General features: G+C 33.3%; 1 protein-coding gene across 7 annotated transcripts in view; it reads left to right on the forward strand.

Annotated features, from left to right (window-relative positions):
• SLC4A10 (solute carrier family 4 member 10) overlaps nt 1-20,933 on the forward strand; it is a 285,396-nt gene that overhangs the window by 64,451 nt on the left and 200,012 nt on the right. For 3 of the 7 annotated variants that reach the window (XM_038584659.1, XM_038584654.1, XM_038584655.1), the window contains exon 1: nt 13,114-13,410. The exons of 1 other annotated variant lie outside the window; for it this stretch is intronic. In XM_038584659.1, the coding sequence (XP_038440587.1) occupies nt 13,330-13,410 (81 nt within the window). In that variant the 5' untranslated portion in view covers nt 13,114-13,329. Of the gene's footprint in view, nt 1-13,112; nt 13,411-20,933 lie in introns of those variants that run through there. 3 more of the 7 variants (XM_038584660.1, XM_038584661.1, XM_038584658.1) reach the window with 2 other exon arrangements.

The following is a 20,933-nucleotide window of genomic DNA, read 5'->3' on the forward strand; positions in this document are numbered from 1 at the left end:
GGATTTTTTTTAAAGATCTTATTTATTTACTCATGAGAGACACAAAGATAGAGACATAGGCAGAGGGAGAAGCAGGCTCCCTGTGGGAGTCTGATGCAGGACTCCATTCCAGGACCCAGGGATCACGCCCTGGGCAAAGGCAGGAGCTCAACCGCTGAGCCCCCCCACGCATCCCCACATTCAGATTCTTATCCAAGTTCTTTTTGGCATATTCGGCCTTGAGCACCCCAGGCTACTTAAAACTTTCTTGTTCTCCAAAGAAAGCAGTGGATTGATGGCGTAAACTGATTTTCAAAATAAATTTAAAAGTTCAATCTAAGCAACATCACTTCTTAATCCAGTAAAATATGGAAAGACAGCTGATACTGAGAATTTCAAGCAATTTGACATTTTTCCTGTGTCTTAAATCACAGTGTGTGAGCCTGCCTAATCCGTCTGCATTGCCCCCTCATGACTAATACAGAACCTTGCTTATTTGGTATTTTTAATACTTACGGCAGGTGCCATTTGTATCCAACAAGGTCTGGGGTCGGCATCATAGAATGAATTCTCTTACACTGGAATTTGAAAGAGGTAATAATCATATCAGTATACATATTTTTATATGAATATAGACCTATTATATATGTATGTATGTGTATATATAGACTACATGTATCTTAAATTGTGCTTCATTTTCTGCAATTAGATATGATGCAGTGAGATGTAAGTATAAACTGTCATTGTACATAGAGAAAATAAAAAGTACATTTATACAAATTTAGCCCAACAGTTTATTAAAATTAAACTGCGTTCCCGTGGATGTGTAATAATATTGTCCTCATTAAGAAAAAGCAAATATTATTGAAATTTTATGCACTCAAGTCTATGATTTTAAAGAATCCTAAAGTATATTTCCTGCTCTCAGGAGGTTTGTAATCTCATTGAAGAGATAGCTTTTCATTCTTTCTCAGGAAACATTAATTGAATGTTTGTATAAATTAAAAATTCTTTCTCTGGAGGAGTTTATAGGCTAAGAAATAACACATGTACATGAATGTTATGAAACAAGTTCATCAATGATAAACTGGCATAATAGAAATTCAAATAAAATGTTATGTGTTTGGAGGCCACATGCATAGGCTAAATGCCAAGTAAGTGAAGTTAATGACACAGAACTTCAGAGAGACTAGTAATGACCTAAGTACAGGGCCATTGAGGAAAACTTCACTTATAAGTTAAGACTTAAATTCTCCTTAAAAAGAAGAAAAAGCTTAGTGGAACCTACATTAACTCCAGAAGAAGGACTGTAAACATGTGGTTTCACACTTGGAATCAACCTTTTGCCTATTTAATAAATCAGCATTTTTCAGAGACTCTAACAAATTTTATGTAGGTATGGAAAAATATAAAATTACATAATTACTCAAAGAAAAATATGTACAAATAATTAAATATTGTGGTTCATTTTCCTATAGGCTGACATTTTGAATGTTGAACACATTTGACTCATTTCATTTTAAGAAAAATATTTCTTGTGTGCATTATCATAGAATTCTATTGCAGTGAGTTGCACCCCAAGTATTGAGTATAGCTGCCTTGTGAGAATTAAACCTTAAAGCCAACACTTAATACATAAAGATATGAAACATTGCTTCAAAGGAACCAAATGACTTCCACCTAAAATAGTTTATTAAAATGAATTTGAGTATTAACATTGCTAAAGAAGAGGGAATAGTCAGAAGCCAGGAGAGCATGGTCAAAGGAAGACCACTGAGGCAAATTGATAGTTTCCATCAAGTCCAGAATAGGCAGTTGAGTGCATCACCTATCCAACTCCTCTTAGGAGTGACCTTCCTAGATATATATGGGGTATCTTTACACAGTCAAGTGTTTGAGTCATAACTAACTCATCTAGGTTTCATGCTATATTGGTAAACAAACTTCTCATTACAATTTGGCTCTTCACGGTGATGTACTAGAGAGACAGTACCTCAGTAGTCATATATACTAATAGATCTTAGTAAGCAAACAAAACTATTTCTATGGGTACAAGTTTAAGAGAAATACTCAAAACTTGACACATTTACTAAGGTAATGCCAGTAATTGAGGACTTTCAAGAGGCAGCTGGCTTTTCCAAGTGACACCTGTTTCCTTTTATTACTCACTTTTCCTACTTCTCCAATAATCTTGTTTAGAACACATGTGACTTTGAGACATCACTTATTACATATGACCTGATATTGTAGTTGTTTAGGGTAAATAAACAAGTCAAATCTGTGCGGTCAAGGAAACCAATAATTTGATTTTAGAAATTAAGCATGAAAATCTTCACAAGAGTTCAGACCCCTCAACTCTCATTAAATTTGTATGTACAACTCATACATTTGCACTATTCTTATCTGTATGGTATTTTTCCTCGAGATATACTTCAAGATGCCTAAGGCCCGATCTATACTTTAGTTGTTCTTCTTCTTCTTCTTCCCTTTTTTAAAGATCTTATTTATTTATTCATGAGGGACACAGAGAGAAAGAGGCAGAGACATAGGCAGAGAGAGAAGCAGGCTCCATGCAGGGAGCCTGATGTGGGACTCGATCCTGGGACTCCAGAATCATACCCTGGGGCTGAAGGTAGACGCTCAACCGCTGAGCCATCAGGCGTCCCCATACTTTACTTCTTTTAGATCTCATGGTGTTAAAGCAGCCCATCATAAAATAAATGAATGAAATTCAGAAACTACAGCAGATTGTTAAAAAAGAAATTAAAAGGCTAGACAAAGTAGAGCCTTTCTGTTTCTGTGTATACTTTTTTATAGGAAGGAATTTATGTTAGAAGGGAAAGGAAACCCAAACATGGTAAGGACAAAGGCTTTAACAGAGAAACATGGAAATACAACTGTTTTGTTTGTGACTATGACCAGAATTATTTAGATTCTTGTTTGATTTGAGTTTGCTACTTCACTTAATTAATTTGAAACAGGATTTAAAACCTTCTTAACCCAATTTGAAACTTAAAAGTAACCATCAGTTAACAGGAAATAAATTTGCAGAATTTCTCTTTATACAGGTAATTGTCTCAGTTTAAAAGTATTGCTGAATGTAAATAAAATTGAGATAGTTTATTTCAAAAATCTTAGTATGTCAACACTAAATACTTTTTTGTATTTCTGTGCCTTGTTTTCAAAGTCATTATGGCTTTTATGCTAGATTCAATAATCTGTTTAAATCCATGTATCTATACACAAAAGGGATTGAATGTGAGATTGTAACTAAGCAAAATATTTGTGTATGTGAATATGATGCAGTGATTACTTTTTGTCCTCAAAGTGATAACAGTAAGATATCTGGAGTTCAATAAAATGGAGACTGAATAAATAATATAACTTTCAAATACAGAGAAATTAAGAATCCTAAGGTCAATTGAGTGGAAAAGAGATTGTTTTTCTTCTTCCCTTATTTCATGTTTCAGAAAACTTCTGTGCCACAAACTGAAATTGACTTTTAGCATGCCTATAATCAGCATTTATTTTGACTGCTATTTACAAAGTGACTCTTGTTGCTGATTTTTTTTTATACTGCTTTATTTGCTCGTGTATACCCAATAGTGATTGCTTTTGGAGGAAAAGAGAGAAGAGAATATTGGTGATTTTTAAATTCATTTTCTTGATGTTTTGTATTTAGTTTCATCACTTAGGAGGTATAATGTTGGAGACAGTCCTCCTTGGCTATCCTCTCAATTTAAAATTCCAGTGATAATAACTTAACAATTTAATGTTGTTCCTTAAGGACTTTTAGGTATATATTTAAAATGATTTATGTCTAAATTTTATCTTTTTAAAGATAATTTATTTGAGAGAGAGAGAGAATGCAAGCAGAGGGAGGGGCAGAGGGAGAGGGAAAGAATCTCACGCAGTCTCCCCACAAAGCACGGAGCCCGATGTGGGGCTTGGTCTCATAACCTGAGCCAAAATCAAGAGTCGGACACCTAACTGACTGAACTACCCAGGTGCCCCTTAAACTGCATTTATTTAACAAACATTTATTAACATTTAGAGTTTTCCTAGTATTTTGCTATTATAAATACTGTTGCCATAAATGTCATTGCACTTCTATCTTTGTGTTCTCATTCATTAGAATATTTTTTAGTAATTAAAATTTAAAAAAATTATTATGGCTCTATTTATAGTCAGGCTTATGGAACACTCTGATTAAATTAAAAAAGAGCTTCTTAAAAGGCTAATTCTTGCCTTCCACAACCCATAAACAGAAGAGAACTAGAATTTAACAAAACATTATCCAGTGACAGCAAATATCATGGCTGACATTTATTGTACTTCCCTTGTTTGAGTCATCTTTGAAACTGCTCTTCTATTTGCCATTAAGAGTACCAGTTTTGCAACAACCATCCCCACACAGGTATATTTTAGTGTCTGAAAAATGACAATTAAACTTCATTCTTTCACTGATTCTATAAATATTTTACAGAGGACTATGTTAAGTGTGATATAAAAATGAATCATACACAAATTTTTGTATTAAGAAGCTTAATAATTGAGAATGAGGAATAAAATAAGGCCATGCATACTCTAATAGAGAAAGTGCTTCAGAAAAGTCAGGAAGGAAAGTTGGGAATTCAAGAGCTGAGACAGAGGGAAAATCAAAAACATCTGATTAGGGAAGGCTTCCCTCCTGGATGATGTGTTTTTTTTAAACTTTGGTTCATAGATAAGATCTAGATCTGTGGAATAAAGGAAAAAGCATTCATTCTGACAACAACAGTTTTTAAGGACTTACTATGTTGTAGGTGAGCACTGAGTGAATCAAGCACTATATATTTTTAATTCCTCTAATCTTCAAAGAACACTACATAGCTGGTATTCTTGTTATTTCCATGTTAAATATTATAACTTGTAAAATATGCTACAGTTAAAAAATGCAGTACCACGATCTGAACCAAGATCTGCACTTAGTAGCATGAGCAAAGCTAAATGCTTTCAAGCACAGAATGATTATTGGGAATGGTAAGCCCTTGGATGTAGGTGGAGTATCAGACAGCTAACAGAGAACACTGCTAAGATCGGAAAGTTCTGTCAGAGTGAGACTGTAGAGGTCATTAAATGATAGAGTAGGACATTTGTAAAAAGTTTTTGACTAGGCAGTAACAGTAGTTTTAGATAGGTTGAAAATAATAAAGACTAAAAAAAGTTGTTGGATTTGGTAACTAGCTGGTCATTAGCATATTAATTACATTTATTTAGTAATTATCCTGTGCCAGGATTGTGAGACAAATGCTGCCAAAATTGAGAATAATGAGGGTAGAGAAATGGCCGCTGGATAGAGTAGAGGGAAAGGAACTGGCCGTATTCTATTATGTACTTTCCTTCCTAACTTTAGCTTACCAACTTTTTCAGTGATTCACTGATTCTTCTTTCCCCTTTCTTGATCTTTTATGTTGGTACACAATGCTAATTGCCTTATATATATTTTCTTATTTAACCTTACAAAAAATTCTACGGGAGAGATAACATTATTAATTGTATTTTGCAGATGAGAAAACTGAGGCTAGGAGCTTAAGGAACTTGCTCATGGTCACTAATTGGTGAATTAATCAAAGTTTGTCTGACTTCCAAGCCACTATAGTGTAAAAGTTGTGTTATATCCTTGAATTAAAAAAACATACTTCTGTGTCTATATAGTTATCTGGAGTGTCTGTATTGGCATCTTCATGTCTTGAAAACTCTACTCAGTTATATTGAGTAGACAATACTTCTGATTGTTTCATAATCTTATACTATTTTTTTTTTACTTCCTTGTCTTTTTTTGGGGGGAGGAAGAGAATTTAAAGCCAGCTTTCTTAGAATAAGAGCAAAGATTTATTCAGCAATTACTTTATGCTAGGCACTGTTTTAACTGCCTCATATGTATTTATCACACTTAATTCTTGCAACAGCTCTAGTAGGATTATCATTATTTAACATTAAAAAAATGAGACAGAGAGTACACACAGAACCCAAAGTTATAGAACCAGGATTTGAACTTCACAGTCTGTCTCTATAGCCTGTGCTTTGAACCACAAACCTATGTGTGTCCTTTTGAAAAATAAAGGGTGGGCTATGAGGTGTTTTAATTTTTTTTCAGTGTTTTTTTTTTTTTTTTTTTTTCCTGTTAAAAATGATATGTAGGGGCACTGGGGTGGCTCAGTCAGTTAATCGTCCAACTCCTGGTCTCCACTCAGGTAATGATGTCAGGTGATGGGACAGAGTTCCCTACTGGGCTTTGAGCTCAGCTCAGCAGGAGTCTGTGTAAAGGTTCTCTCCCTCTGCCCCTCCGCCAGTCACACTTGCATGCGAGCACTCTCTCTCTCTCAAAACTAACCTAAATATATCTTTTAAAAAATCATATTTATTAATGGCCTGTGACCCAGTTTACATTGAGATGGAAACTGTCTTCAATTTCCATGTACTTTAAGTACATTTTTAGTATTACCAAAATTACACTTTAATAATGGGTAAGTCTCTCTTTTTTTGAAAAAGATTTTATTTATTTTTTCTAGAGAGACACAGAGAGAGGCAAAGACATGGGCAGAGGGAGAAGCAGGCTCCATGCAGGGAGCCTGATCTGGGACTTGATCCCGGGATTCCAGGATCACGCCCTGAGCCAAAGGTAGACACTCAACTGCTGAGCCACCCAGGCATCCAATAATGGGTAAATCTATGAGAAAGCTTCACTCAAAAGATCATTATTTTATTGATTTTTTAAAACAGTGATATCTTTTAAAGATCAAGTACATTGTGAATTTTTCTTTATGTTTCCCCTCATTCACTTAGCCCTGGCATAAGTGGTGCTTGGGGAGAATAAATTAACACACACACACAATTTGTCTTACACATGGTATTTTTGAGACTCAATGGTTCTCCTGAGTGGTTTCTTGGTTAAAGATAATATTTAATAACCATTTGAAAGATTTCAGGAGGCCACAAAATCCATCTTTCTGTTTGTATGTTTCATAGTTTGGAAGAGTGAATTAGCATTGTACTGGGTGAATTATTCTTCATCTTTAGATTCATTCATTCCATAGATGTCACAGAGAAAAAAATAAAGACTAATTTTGTATTTGTAATTGCATTTTTAAAATGAAGTATAGTCAATATACAATGTTATATTATTTTCAGGTGTATAACATAGTGATTTGACAATTCTGTGCATTACACAGTACTCACCATCTGTCACCATACAAAGTTATTATGGTACTGCTGTCTATATTCCCTGTGCTGCATTGATTTTTATATATTTTTTAATTTTTTCCTGTGCTGCACTTGGTTTTAATTCGTTAACTTTACTATTTTTAGTACCATTTATTCCAAGGTTGCTGTTTGCTTTATAATCTTAGGGTATATTCCTTAGAGACTAGTGTTATATCTTTGTGTATATGTATAGAAACAGAGAAGCTTATTTTTTCTAAGTTTTTGTTATTGTTGTTAGAAAATGTATAAACAAAACTGTATTTGGTTTAATTATCCTAATTTAAGTCTTTGTCTTAATGTATGCCCAGTTTTCCTTTATTTTGATATTAACATATTGAGACTGTTATTCTACATAAAGATTATGTGATAATACCCAGTTCTGGCAAGGCAATGAAGAAATAAGATGTTTTTGTTGGAGAATGTAAATGGACATAACCCTTCTGGAGGGTAATTTGGCAGTTTTTATCCAAAACTTCAAAAATATTTATGCTTGGTCCAGTAAGTTTACTTACTCCAATTTATTCTAAGGAAATAGAAAATATATATAAGTCTGTTTCCAGAAAGTTGTTTATTGTGCTATTATTTATTATATTGAAAAATGGAAAAAAAACCTAATATGTCTAAGAATAGGGATTTGGTTAAATGTAGTTTGGTACCTCTATTTGATAGAATTACATTTAGTCATTAAACATTGTTATAGAAAACTTCTTTCACATAACATCGAAGCTAGTGTGAGAACTGATTTGCCAGAAACAGTCTGTACCAGCATTAACTCAATAGAAATAGTGTGAAATTAAACAGTCACACACATGTATAATAATAAATGATATGCAAGGCACATCAGTAATTTTTTATTTTTTAGAGACAGGGAGGGTGAGCTAGCAGGGGAGGGGCAGAGGGAGAGGGAGAGAATCTTAAGCAGACTCCACACATAGGGCAGAGCCCACCGCCATGGGACTTGTTCTCACGACCTTGAGATCATGATCTGAGCCAAAATCAAGAGTTGGATGCTTAACTGACGGAGCCACCCAGGGGCCCTTAAGAATGATTTTTAAAGTATAGATAACCTGGGATCCCTGGGTGGCGCAGTGGTTTGGCACCTGCCTTTGGCCCAGGGCGCGATCCTGGAGACCCGAGATCGAGTCCCACGTCAGGCTCCCTGCATGGGGCCTGCTTCTCCCTCTGCCTGTGTCTCTGCCTCTCTCTCTCTCTCTGTGTGACTATCATGAATAAATAAATAAAATCTTAAAAAAAAATAAAGTATAGATAATCTAATAGAAGTAGATTTGAATATTTTCATTAAATTAGAGTAGAAATATGAGTCAAACATTAGGGAGACTGAAATTTGAGGAATAATTTTTAGTGGAAAGAGAAAGCATATGAGAAGAGTAGTTGTTCAACTTTAAAATACTTCTCAGAAACTTTTTTTCTATTTTTATTAGAAAAATCATGAATTCTGGGATATATATTCATAAAATAAGTCATGTTGGGGGCTGTCTTTTAAAATTCACTATTTCATCTCTTTTTTTAGTGTATATTTTACATAGTCATGATTGTACCACATAAGTATATTTGGGATCTTGTTTTTCACTTATTCTATGATCCACATTTTCCTTTGTCATTAGCATCTTTCATTCATAATACTCAGTGGTTGCATGGCATTTCATTTTTGTTATAATTTAATTAAACTTTTTCTTATATTCCTGTTTTTTCTCTTATAGTGTGGCACTAAACATCTTTGTACATTAACCTCTATCTGCACTATTTATTTGGACAGATTCTTTAAACTGGATGTACTGGAAAGATTAAAATATTTTTAAGTAACTTTTCCAAATTACTTTGAAAAGTTGAACTATTTTATGATTTTTAAAGCAGTAATATATAAAACAAAGTTTTTCAGAGGTATTCTTTGAAATAAATTATCTTTAAATAAAAATAAAAATAGATGCTTTATGATAAAAATATACTTTAATAAAAACCTTTTGATTCTTATGGATATGTTTCTGAGGTATTTACTATGTTTCACAATCTACCAAAAATGTATGAAACTATTAAAATGGAAGTTACTTTAATTAATGAAGAGAAACTACATTATTACAAAGATATAATCAAAAGACTGTGATTTTATTGTTGAAAATGTGAAACTAGGAGACAGAAATTCTGAATTCTGCCATTGGTCCTGCTATTAGCTGACCTTGGACAGGTCACTTCTCTAAATTTCAGCTACCTTATCTGGAAAGACGGCTTTGGATCACATACTTCCTGAAAAGTGAAAAATAGAAGCTAAGTATGTATTGATTATTGTAAAGCTCTTGCTGTTTTTAAGATGCTGATCATTTATTATTTGGTATAGTCTGACAGTCAACAAATCATTAACTACATAAAGTTAGTTTTGATTTATGCTTTTTACTCTTTTGGTTCTTTCTTCATTCAGACTAAGGGGTTCCTTTGTTATGGCTTTGGCTTTGTTAGATTTATTAGGGAAATTGTAGAAGCATTGTGCCTTACTATTACAAGAATACCTTAACACTGTATGAGTAGCGATTTGTATGAATAATTTTTTTTTCACAGAGCAATGGTCATCTAAAAAAATGGATATCTATTTTTTTTGATTGGTTAGTCCATGCTAAATTATTATTAAGTGGGTCAAATAATGAAGTATAAATATATAACTTTTCCATTTAAATTATTTTTTCAACTAGATGGTAGAGAAATTAAAAGCTTTGTATTCCCAATTTCATATTTTTATTGCAGAGATTAAGTGTGTTGGCAAGAAAACTCTGAAGAAAATTAGATTATATATACTAATTAATAATGTCCATGAAAACAAAGTTTATATCCGTGTTATGACAAAGTATGTGAAAGAAAATCTCAATTTTTTGTTTATTTCTCGTTTATTTAGTTATTTATAGTAACTGTTATGCACAATATGAGAAGACAGAGATGAAAGATAAAATAAGACTTCTCACAATTTTCTGGCTATTTTATAAAAACTAGTTATATACACATGAAAAGCATAAATAACAATACAACAGAGCATGTGATGAAAGTATATTGATTGTCAAATTGAAATCTGTAATAAAGGAGAAGGTTAGGGAACCAATCTTACATTTCTCTCTCCCTCATTTTTCACAATCCCCATATCCTCTCTTTTAACTAAAAATTGGATAGATCACTAAAAAGTGATAGATCTAGAATCTATCAGTTTCTTTCCACTTCTATTGCTACCATTTTTGTTTAGACCATATATCCCCTGACCAAAATTACATACCTTGTCTCTCTTTCTTCAGTTTTGTTTTATATACCTGTTTCTATGCCATAGCCAGGGTAATTTAAAACTACAAAAGTGGTTATGTTTGATGGCTTCTCATTCCCCTAAGGATAAAGCTCAATGACTTCTAAGCTTTAAATGGTTTCTAAAGCTTCCTGTGCTTGGACTTTGGCTCATTCTTCTAGTCTTATCTCTCCCTTCTCTCCCACTTACCCTACATGGCCCAACCACCTGTATTTACCACTCTTGAATTGACCAGAATCTCACTTAAGGAGATACATTCTGATCCCTAGACTAAGGTCAGATGCCCTGTTACTGCTGTTATATTGCCTCCTAATTCTTCTATTAAAACAAATCGTGTTTAAAACTTAATTATCTGCTTTTGTGATGGCATATTTTGTGTTGTCAGGAAGTCTCTAGCACTTATATGGTGTCTGAACATAGAAGGTGTTTGATATTTTATACATTAAAGAATTAAAATAGAAAGGGAGATCATGTAGTTTAGGAGGATCTTATTGAGAAGGTAGGTCTTTGAGAACGAGTTCCTAGTTTGATTACAAGAGAGAAAATACTGCATAGATAAATGATGTTTCCCTACATCTAATTTTCATCCAGGTGTGTAATTGTATACATACAGCCAAAATACAAAATTCTTTGTCTGGACTTGTGCAATTAGAGTAGCAGCTTCTCTAAAGAGATAGCGTGGCTCAGGCTATTAAATCAAATTTCTTAATTTTTTACAAAACAATTGTATATATTTTATGTGTGATAACTGTTTTTTCCAGATATATTGAGATATAATTGACATAGAACGTTGTGTAAGTTTGAGGTGTAAACATGTTGATTTGATACACTTATATATAGTAAAATAATTATCACCAGAGTGTAACTTTCAAGTACATAATACTATATTATTAACAATAATGACTATGCTGTACATTAGCTCTCCAGAATTTATCTTCTAACTGGAATTTTGTACTCTTTTATCTCCCCTTTTGTCCCAATTCCTCCACGTTTTCCCCCACCACCAGCTTCTTAAAGAAGCACAATCTTTCAAGATTCATTTTGACTAGTCTCCATGATAATGCATTTTATTATGCATCAAATGTCTTGAGTCGGAGAAGGGAGATTATACTGAGGTATTAGTCTACATTTATCGAAAACATTTTCTCTAAGCACTTTAGCTATCATTAAATTTTATTTAGTTTATTTCACAAGTTTATAAACAAAATTTTCATAGGTATATAAGTAAAGTCTTCATTAACTCAGGCTATGCATAATGTGAAGGCTGTTTTAGGATAATAATACATTGTGCTTGGTGTCCTGATTTTGAATTCAGTTAAATTGGTTATAATTTTAGTCTATTTTATATTTCTAAAATACAATCTTTCATCACATGGTAAAGAAAATATTTCCAATATTACACTGAATGTTAACTAACTGGAATTTAGTATTTAGAGTACCCCCCCCAAGAGAAAATATTTCCATTTATAATTTTAGAGGATATTGTTTTTCTTTCTTTCCTGATTCTGCTATGTTGTGGTGAAAGAAAGCGTAAGACCCTTGCTGAACACAAATAAGATGTAGTGAAAAATCACAATAAAAATGCCTATAGGGGGAATCCCTGGGTGGCGCAGCCTTTGGCCCAGGCGCGATCCTGGAGACCCGGGATCGAATCCCACGTCGGGCTCCCGGTTCATGGAGCCTGCTTCTCTCTCTGCCTGTGTCTCTGCTTCTCTCTCTCTCTCTCTGATGACTATCATAAGTAAATAAAATTAAAAAAAAATGCCTATAGGTTACATAGGTTTTGCTCCTAGGGTTAACCATGAGGTCTTGGAATTTGGCAATAGCACATTGTGTATATAAAACTCTTTGTGTATATAGAACTCTTTAGAAGAAGATGTTAAAATATAAAAGGTATTTTGATTTGAAGCATGTTGGTCTAAAGAATATGAAATAAAAATGAAGTTCTTGAGAGGCCCCTAGGTGGCCCAGTTAAGTGTCCAACTCTTAGTTTTGGCTCAGATCGTGATCTCAGGGCTGTGAGATGGACCCCTGCATTGGGCTTAAAAGACCCCTTCTTTTTCTCTCCTTCTGCCCCTTTCCCTTTCCTATAAATAAATAAATAAATAAATAAATAAATAAATAAATAAGTCTTTAAAAAATGAAGTTATAGAGAATTAAAGGTAAATATGCACTTATCTATTTATCAACTGTTAAACGCAGTTTTCAAGATGCTAGAATAAAAATTTTTCATATTTAGGACTTCTAATTTTGATGGGTTGGATGAATAATGATACATATGGTTTGGAGGAAAGATTCCTTTAAAAGAGAGTACAATTTGCTTATTAAATCATTATACTAAAGCTTAATCATGTAGAAAAATCCTGACTAATAATTAAGAATTGATATTTTAACATGGCATTTTCAGCAGACACATTGGATACTTAATTAAGTAGAACATTGCTTATTTTTTAAAGGATTGACAACATTAAACTCTTTTTGGCAAGTGACATTTTTATAGTAGCAGAAGTGGGAAACCTAAAGGATGTGGCTCATTCTCTGTTTGGATGATACAGAATTGCTCCAAGCAGTAAGCTTACTGTTTTCAGACAGCATTAGCAGCCTCAGCAAATACAACTGTGTCATCCTGCCTTAATACTGGGTGTTTGTAACTGCAAAGAGGAGACGATAAACAATATATGAGATTTTGTATCTTCTTGATGGCTTAAACAGATACTGATGGGACAGATCTGCTGTTTGATGTTTTCTTCACTAGCCCTGAAGATGCTGAGACATAGAGATGGCTGTGATTATCTTTTATAAGACAGGAAATGCAATCTTTAGGGGTTTCTGGAAATAGAAAGGTCATGCAGTCTGGAACCTGTGAGCCTTTTCAATCTCTAAGTCATCAGGTATGACCTCATGAATTATGATGATACTATTAGATTGTAGGGTTACTGCTTTTTCTAGCTCTTAGTCGTGTAGAATATATTAATCAATGTAATTGTTTATTATTATCAGATTTTTCTTAGGATATTTGAATATCTGATATTTATAGAAATAGACAACAGCTGAACAATATGAATTTTAGAAATGTGTGTGTGTGAATTCGTGTTTACTTTAGCTTTCTTTTTTGGGGATGTGGGGAGTAAGGAAAGAGATTCTTTTTTGTGATTAAAAGCAAGGTTTGGGGCTCTACAGATTTTTCCAGATTAAGCCTGATTCTGTACAAATTGCATTTCTTATTTCGAATGATAAAAATTGCATAATTCAAACTGAGAAAGATATATCATAGCTAGCTAGCAGCTTATAGATAGTGACATAATAAAAAGATTTTTTGTCTGGAATTTCTTAAGAACAGAAATATTGCCACCATTGTAGTGTGTAACCACACAGTAATTCAAGTTTGATGAGTAGAATCATGTTTACCAGAATCTGAGCTATAAGCTGATTTCCTGAAATTTGTATTTCAGTATCTGAACTGTTTTAAAAGGCAAACATTTAAAGTATTTCTCAGATCTATTGAAATAATGATGCTCTTGGTCCTCTTAATGTAGATATCTGCTTAAGGCATTGTTTATAGCTGAAAGCAGATGATAAATCTGTTTTTTGTTTTTCCCTTTGTTTTTTTACAAAGAATGCTTGTGACATTTAAGCTTAAGATTTTTCTGATCCGGAGATACTCCGCATTAGCTTACTTTCATTTTCAAAATGAAAAGGCTTGACTACATTATGCATGTTAATTACAAAGAGTAGAGAATCGTCAGAGCAAAGAATTTGGATTTATATGTCCACTTTATCCTGAAGCTCTGGTATTTATTTTAAACTATTTTTATCGAGTTATAATGCATTTAACTTTGTTTTGTATAGCATTTCCTCAGAATTACATACTTGGGCAAGAAAACGTGCCTGTGTTCGACATTCCAGTTTTGAAAAGATATTTCATTTTTTAAGATTACGCATAATTAATTCTTCCTTAATTTTAGAGGATTTGTCAGATACTTGACTAGGTATTGCATATTCAATGAGTAAAAGAAGAATGTTGCAGCATTTCTCAACAGAAAGATAAGTTTTGTCTTCATGATTCTGTAGTATGGTTAGGACGTAATACCTCATCAGGGTGATGCTATAGTAATAAAAATGAATATGTTTATCAGAATACAGAATTGGGACTCTAAATCAGTGATTTAATTCGGTTAAGGGGTTAGTTTCTTCTTTTTAATTAAAAACACATTAAAAATTATACCTACTGATATTGGCTATAATTTATATGTTATTCAGGCTACTTAGCCAGCTTATATTCTTATTAGTAGGGAAGATTGCCATATTCTTAAGCTTGATTAGTTTTGGAATGATTTGAATATACCTTTTAGTTGCTACAAAACCTGTTTAATCTGTTAGAATTTATTTCCAGTATTTGCATGTATTAGTCGCTATGAGTACATTCTGTTTCTTGGCATTGTTTTGGGATTCCTCTAGGTATTGGTTTTACAGCATTCTGCTATTTTTCACCGTATTTATGACCTTTCAGAGGAACTAAACCGTAAAGATTTTTGGTTACTTTCCTTGAGTAGCACTTTACAGATTTCCAGTAATTTTGTAAGGTGAAAAAATTACTGCCTTAGAATTGTCATTTCTGTCACAAATCACAAACAAATTTCTCTCTGTTGCTATGTCAAAATGTATTACCTTAAAAAGTAAAGATTGGTTATAATGTCACAGTTAAATTTAATGTCAACCTTTTTCCGCATGCAGCAAGATGATCTTGACCTTTTGGATGAAATTGATTGTAAATCTGTCCAGTAATGATTGGTCATCTGCTTTTTACAATGGCTGCCTCTGTCTTTACTATTTGTAAGCTGTCTATAAGTAACTATTTGAGTAATTGTTCAGTTTGGTCAGCATTATATAGAAGCTGATCATTTGCACAATGCTGTATTTGGTGTTGTGAGAAATACAGAGAAGAAAAAGTTGTTTTTTGCTTTCAAGGAGATTATAAGAAAATGTACACAATAAGCCATGCTTATGTTTTGAATTGGCTTTTCAAAGATGGTATGCTACAATCAGTTTTAACTTCATATAAACCGATGAATCCTTGGATAAGTTACATATAACACTTTTTCTTTTCATGTACATTTCTTGGTATTAGAGAAATAAAAGATTGGATCAAACTGTATAATTATTTCATAATTTTGATAACTGTATCAAATTATTTTATAATGCATATTTTGCTATAACAAGGCATTATAAACTGTGAATCAATAAAATAATTTTGTATGTTTTGTTAGCTGTAGTTGGCAATTGATGTTGAGAATAAGATGGATCTAGCTCATTGGCAGGAAACAGAAGCAAGGACCTCAAGAATCAGCTTAAAACAGCAATGAGACCGGGTCCAATCTAATTACGTATTATGGAAGGGAGCTTTGACTTCATAGGGATTAAACTTTGGAAATAAAGAGTAGAAAGTTTAGGAGTGTTTGAGCTAACTAGGTCACTAGAGAGTTTTTTTCAATAAAATGGGGGGATAGGATTCACTTCACGTTTTGAGAAAGGGACTTGTATGGATGTAGGTCTTAGCCAGCTAGCTATTGGACCTCCAGGCACCACTTCTTTTCTCCTTCATACCAGTATGCTGGCTGACAGTAGCAGGGAGGTGGGGGAGCAAATGGAAAAGCCTTGTTTCCCACAGAATCCTAAACTGGGGCATGTTGCCCAATAGTGTCTCAAAAATGCTTGTTTCCTTGTATTAGAGCAACAGAAAATTGATAATGCAAATTCTTCTGGTTTATAATAGCTAGCTGGCTGCAGTAAGAGGTGGTAAGTATGGTGGTTAAGAATCTGGGCTTCATGTTTACTGGGTTCAGATCTTAGCTATACTACCCTTACCAGCTATATGATCTTGGGCAAGTTACTTAACATTTCTGGGTATCAGTTTCCTTATTTGTAATATAGAGATAGTAATGGTACCTGCCTCAAAAAGTTATTGTTAAGACCAAGTGAGATAATGTATATAAATTATTTATAAGACTACCTGGTATATAACAAGAACATTATTACCAAAACTTTTGTTGACAAAACATTAGTGTATACTCTATAAGCTAAGATGTATTATTGGCACGTGCTGGTAATGGTAGTCATGCAGTTTAGTTTCATTACCTCTTCTTTATTCTCCTTATCAAATAAGGGATTCAGTAAAAAACATATGGTACACTGAAATGAAGTTGGCTATAAAAATGCAAACAAAGAAGGACATCCTATATCTGATTAAATTCTAATATTTACTGATTATAGGAATAATCAGTAAAAGCGTTATGTTTAAAGTTTTTTTTGCATCTAGTTATTAGGCTGACTTAAACTTTTATTAGTAGTCTGTGTATAGATTCTTTGCTTTCTTGTATTATACCAACCACTTCATTAATGGCAAAAAAGATTACTGGACATTGGCAGATCTTCATTAGTTGTAGTTGAAGATTAAAATTTAGGAGAAAAAAATCCAAGTTTAAAAAAATAATAGAGAAGTTATATAGCTTAGATGTAATGATCTGAGTTATTTTTTAATCATTAAAAATGTCCAGGACAAAAACCTTCACTGAAAGTTAAACACAACTTGTTTTATTTGTCTTAGTTTTATTTTAAATTTTATTTGTTAATAAATATTTTTATTCTAGATGAAAGACTAAAATGACATGTGCTATAAATACAATACTGTATATGAATAGAACAATTTATGTTCCTATTTGATAGAGTATGCTGTTTTGAATTGCTAGTGTTTATTAATGTAAAAACATCTATAGTTGACCCCTGGGCAATGGGGTGGGGGTATAGTTAGGGTTGCTGATACCTTGCACAGTTGAAAATCTGTACATAACTTTGACTTCCCTAAAACTTAACTACACAGAGCCTACTGTTGGCTGAAGTCTTACCGATAACATAAAGTCAATTTTATCTGTTAACGCCTATTTTATCTGTTATATATATTACATACTGTATTCTTACCACAAAGTAAGCTAGAGAAAAGAAAATGTTAAGAAAATCATGAAGAAGAGAAAATATATCTGTAGTACTGTACTGTATTTATTTCAAAAGTATCCACATATAAATGGACCCATCCCCTTCAAACCCATGTTGTTCTCTTAAGCTCCAGAGTCCAAGTGAGTAATTTGATATTTGGATGAAGTATAAATGCCTAAATGTTACATTTTATGATATCTTTGCATTTTAGTTCTAGTCTTTTGAGCAATTTCCTCAACATGCAACTATTTCCCCCACATTGGCACTGGGTCACTCGAATCTCAGTACAATGCCATTTCTTCAAACAAACAAAAAATCCCACAAAATCCTGTGATGTTCTAGTGAGCATAGTATTGGGCAAAGATATAAAGACTAATAGGTCTTTGCTTCAGGAAGTCACAAGTAGTGAGTAGTAAACACTAAATACAAGTAACTGCAACAGAATGTAAAAAGTAGTGAGATTCTTAACGATTCAAAAGAGAGAAGAAAGAGCTCAAATTGTTCTGCTGTGAATTCAGTAAGCAGAGTATTTCAACCTGGGTAGGTAGAAGAGAGGGGAGGCTACATGAGGAATTAGGGAAGTTTGGAAAAATAAGCATTTGAGATAGACCTTGAAGACTGGCCAAGAAGGGGAAAGGTCATTTTGGGCAGTAGAAACAACATTAACAGCAACGGGGGAACAGAAAGCAAATAATACGTTTGAAAAGTATGGAGTAGTTCATTTTGGCTGTAGTCTGGTGGGGGTAATTCAGGCTAACACAGGAAGGTTTGTTGGGACTAGATAGTACAGGGTCTTGAATGGTAGATTATGATTTATAAACTGAGAACATTTCTGTGCTGATCTACTTCTTCTTGGAAGAAAAAAAAAAAAAACCAAAAGAGCAGCACCTATATTTTGCAGTCATTCTTAGAGCTCTAACCCTCTTGAGACTTTGAAAATGAAAATTAAATTCCTGAGTAGATTTAGTAGTTAGTGGACAAGGTAGGGGGTAGAAGCAAAATGAAGGATTTTAATAAAATTCTCTATCAAAATTGCACGTGAGAGCATTTCTGTCTATCCACAACCACTCAAAAGTCCTAGATTTCAGATCCTAAGAGACCTCCTGCTTGTCCTTGATGTAAACTCTATTTTATTGGTAGGTAATCTGATTTAGCTTTGGCTTTATTTTTGACATTTCCTAGACCAAGGATAATCTAGAGGGATCATTTTAATGCAATGAATATACATGTCACTATGGTGAATATTTGGATAATAAGGACTTTGCTTTAGGGAAAATTGGAAATAGAAATGCTATTGATAATCATGGAAGTCATAGGGTTGTTTTAGCTTTACTCTTTGTTCATTTAGAAATGATACAGTAAACCATCATTGCTAAATACTTTTAATATTGCCTTTAAATCTCCTCCATGCACCAGAGCATTTCAATATTTCCTATGGTTAGTAAAAAATCTGGGTAACATCCAAGAGCAGATTTCCTTTAGATGTGACAGCTGGGGTGTGACTTTGTTATCAGACCCAGGAAGAGGATATTTGTGCATGGGAATTGTGAAAAAATTGTAATTGAATACTCTTACTTAGCACATTATCCATATAAAGTATGTCAGACGTGAAACCCATGGAATACCACAAGAGAGTAAAAATGAAATTGGGCACAATAACTCTTCTGGCTTTATTTTTAGCAGACCCATATAATTGACAATATTCCGTTTCTTTCTGTAGAAGTCTGAATTACTTGAAAACCCCATTTGCTAGTTCTTGTGAGCTTGTTCTTATTAACCTTTATGCTTCCCATTGCCTGGGAAAGAGTCATTTTGTAGTAGGGACCCAACAAAATTTTAGTTCTTGTTTTAGAATGAGATCCATTTCTGGGAAAAAACTTAGAGATCATTGGACTTTGCATTGCTTTAAAACATTTAAAACTTTAAACATTTTTTTATCAAGAAGAAAAGTAAGTAAAAGACATTTAGTGATGTCCTCACCCCCCTCTTTAAAAATGGTAATATTGAAAATATTTCTTTATTAAACCCTTGTTTCTAAAAGGCAAAAGAGCCTAGTTTCAATGAAGTACATTGCCAGATGTGCTGCATATAACTGTGTACATATACTTCTATCCATTTTTTAAAAATATTTATTTATTTATTTTAGAGAGAGAGAGAAAGAGTACAAGTGGGAGGGGCAGAGGCAGAGGGAGAGAGCGTGGAGCCCGACATGGGGCTCCATCTCACAAGGTTGAGATCATGACCAAGAGTTGGTTGCTCAACTCACTGTGCCACCCATTTCTTTTTTAAGAAGATTTTTCATTCAATCTCAAAAGAATTTGAGTCATTGCATAGTATAGAGGGAGGCAGCATAACATAGTAGTTAACAGCTAGAGTTTTTGTGCTGGATCCCTTGTTTGGATCCCTTATTTTACACTTCACGGGCAGTATTATTTCAGGAACATTACCTGATCTCCATTTTCCTCAGTATTGTCATCTGTAAAATGGTGATGCTAAATTATTAATCCCTAGAGTTCTAATGAGAATTGATTCAATTAATCAATACAAGTAAGGCACTGAAACAATGTATAGCTTAACAAATATTAATTATTACTTCCCACTTACATTAGGAACTTATGTATATACAAACACATGTTTAGCACACATATGCGTACATACACCTATATTTAGTGTATATGTGTGTGTATACACATATATATACTTTAATTGTATGTAGTATACTAAGACACTAAGTAGCTTGCCTAAGATTAAAATTGCTAGCAAATGATAGGATGATATGGGACTCAAGCCAGAAAATCTAGCTCTAAAGCTCTTGCTCTTAATCACTGTGTTATATTGCTTAGGGTCATGTACACTTGAATTAGATAGTCACGTGTAAGTTAGTATCTCCTAAATGCCAAATTGAGATAAGAGATGTCAAGGCAAACTGAAACTGCTGTGGAAGACTTCACAGAAGAGGTGTTAGCTTACTTTCATCATACACTTTTTTGATTTCTCTTCCACTACATAAAAAATACATGTAAAGTCATTAGCATAAATCCTGCCATAGTGCACAATAAATTCTAGTTTATTATCATCATAATATTTCTCATAATTTCGTCTCAATCTTCTCTAATTGGTGTAATGTACTATTTGAAAATCATGTACTAATTTATAATTTTTTTCAAGATAATGTTCAGAGTTCAGATAAATGAGAATATATAGTATTTGTCTTCCTCTGACTGCTTTATGTCACTTAGCGTAATGCCCTCAGTCCATCCATGTTGGCACAAATGGAAGATTTCTTTCTTTCTCATGGCTGAATAATATTCCATTATATTTATTTTATCCATTTATCTACCATTGGGCACTTAGGTTATTTCCCTATCTTGCATATTGTGAATAATTTGACAATGAACAGAGGAGTGCAGATAGTTCTTTGAGA

Source organism: Canis lupus, chromosome 36 (genome assembly GCF_011100685.1).
Source record: "Canis lupus familiaris isolate Mischka breed German Shepherd chromosome 36, alternate assembly UU_Cfam_GSD_1.0, whole genome shotgun sequence".
Lineage (NCBI taxonomy): Eukaryota > Metazoa > Chordata > Mammalia > Carnivora > Canidae > Canis > Canis lupus.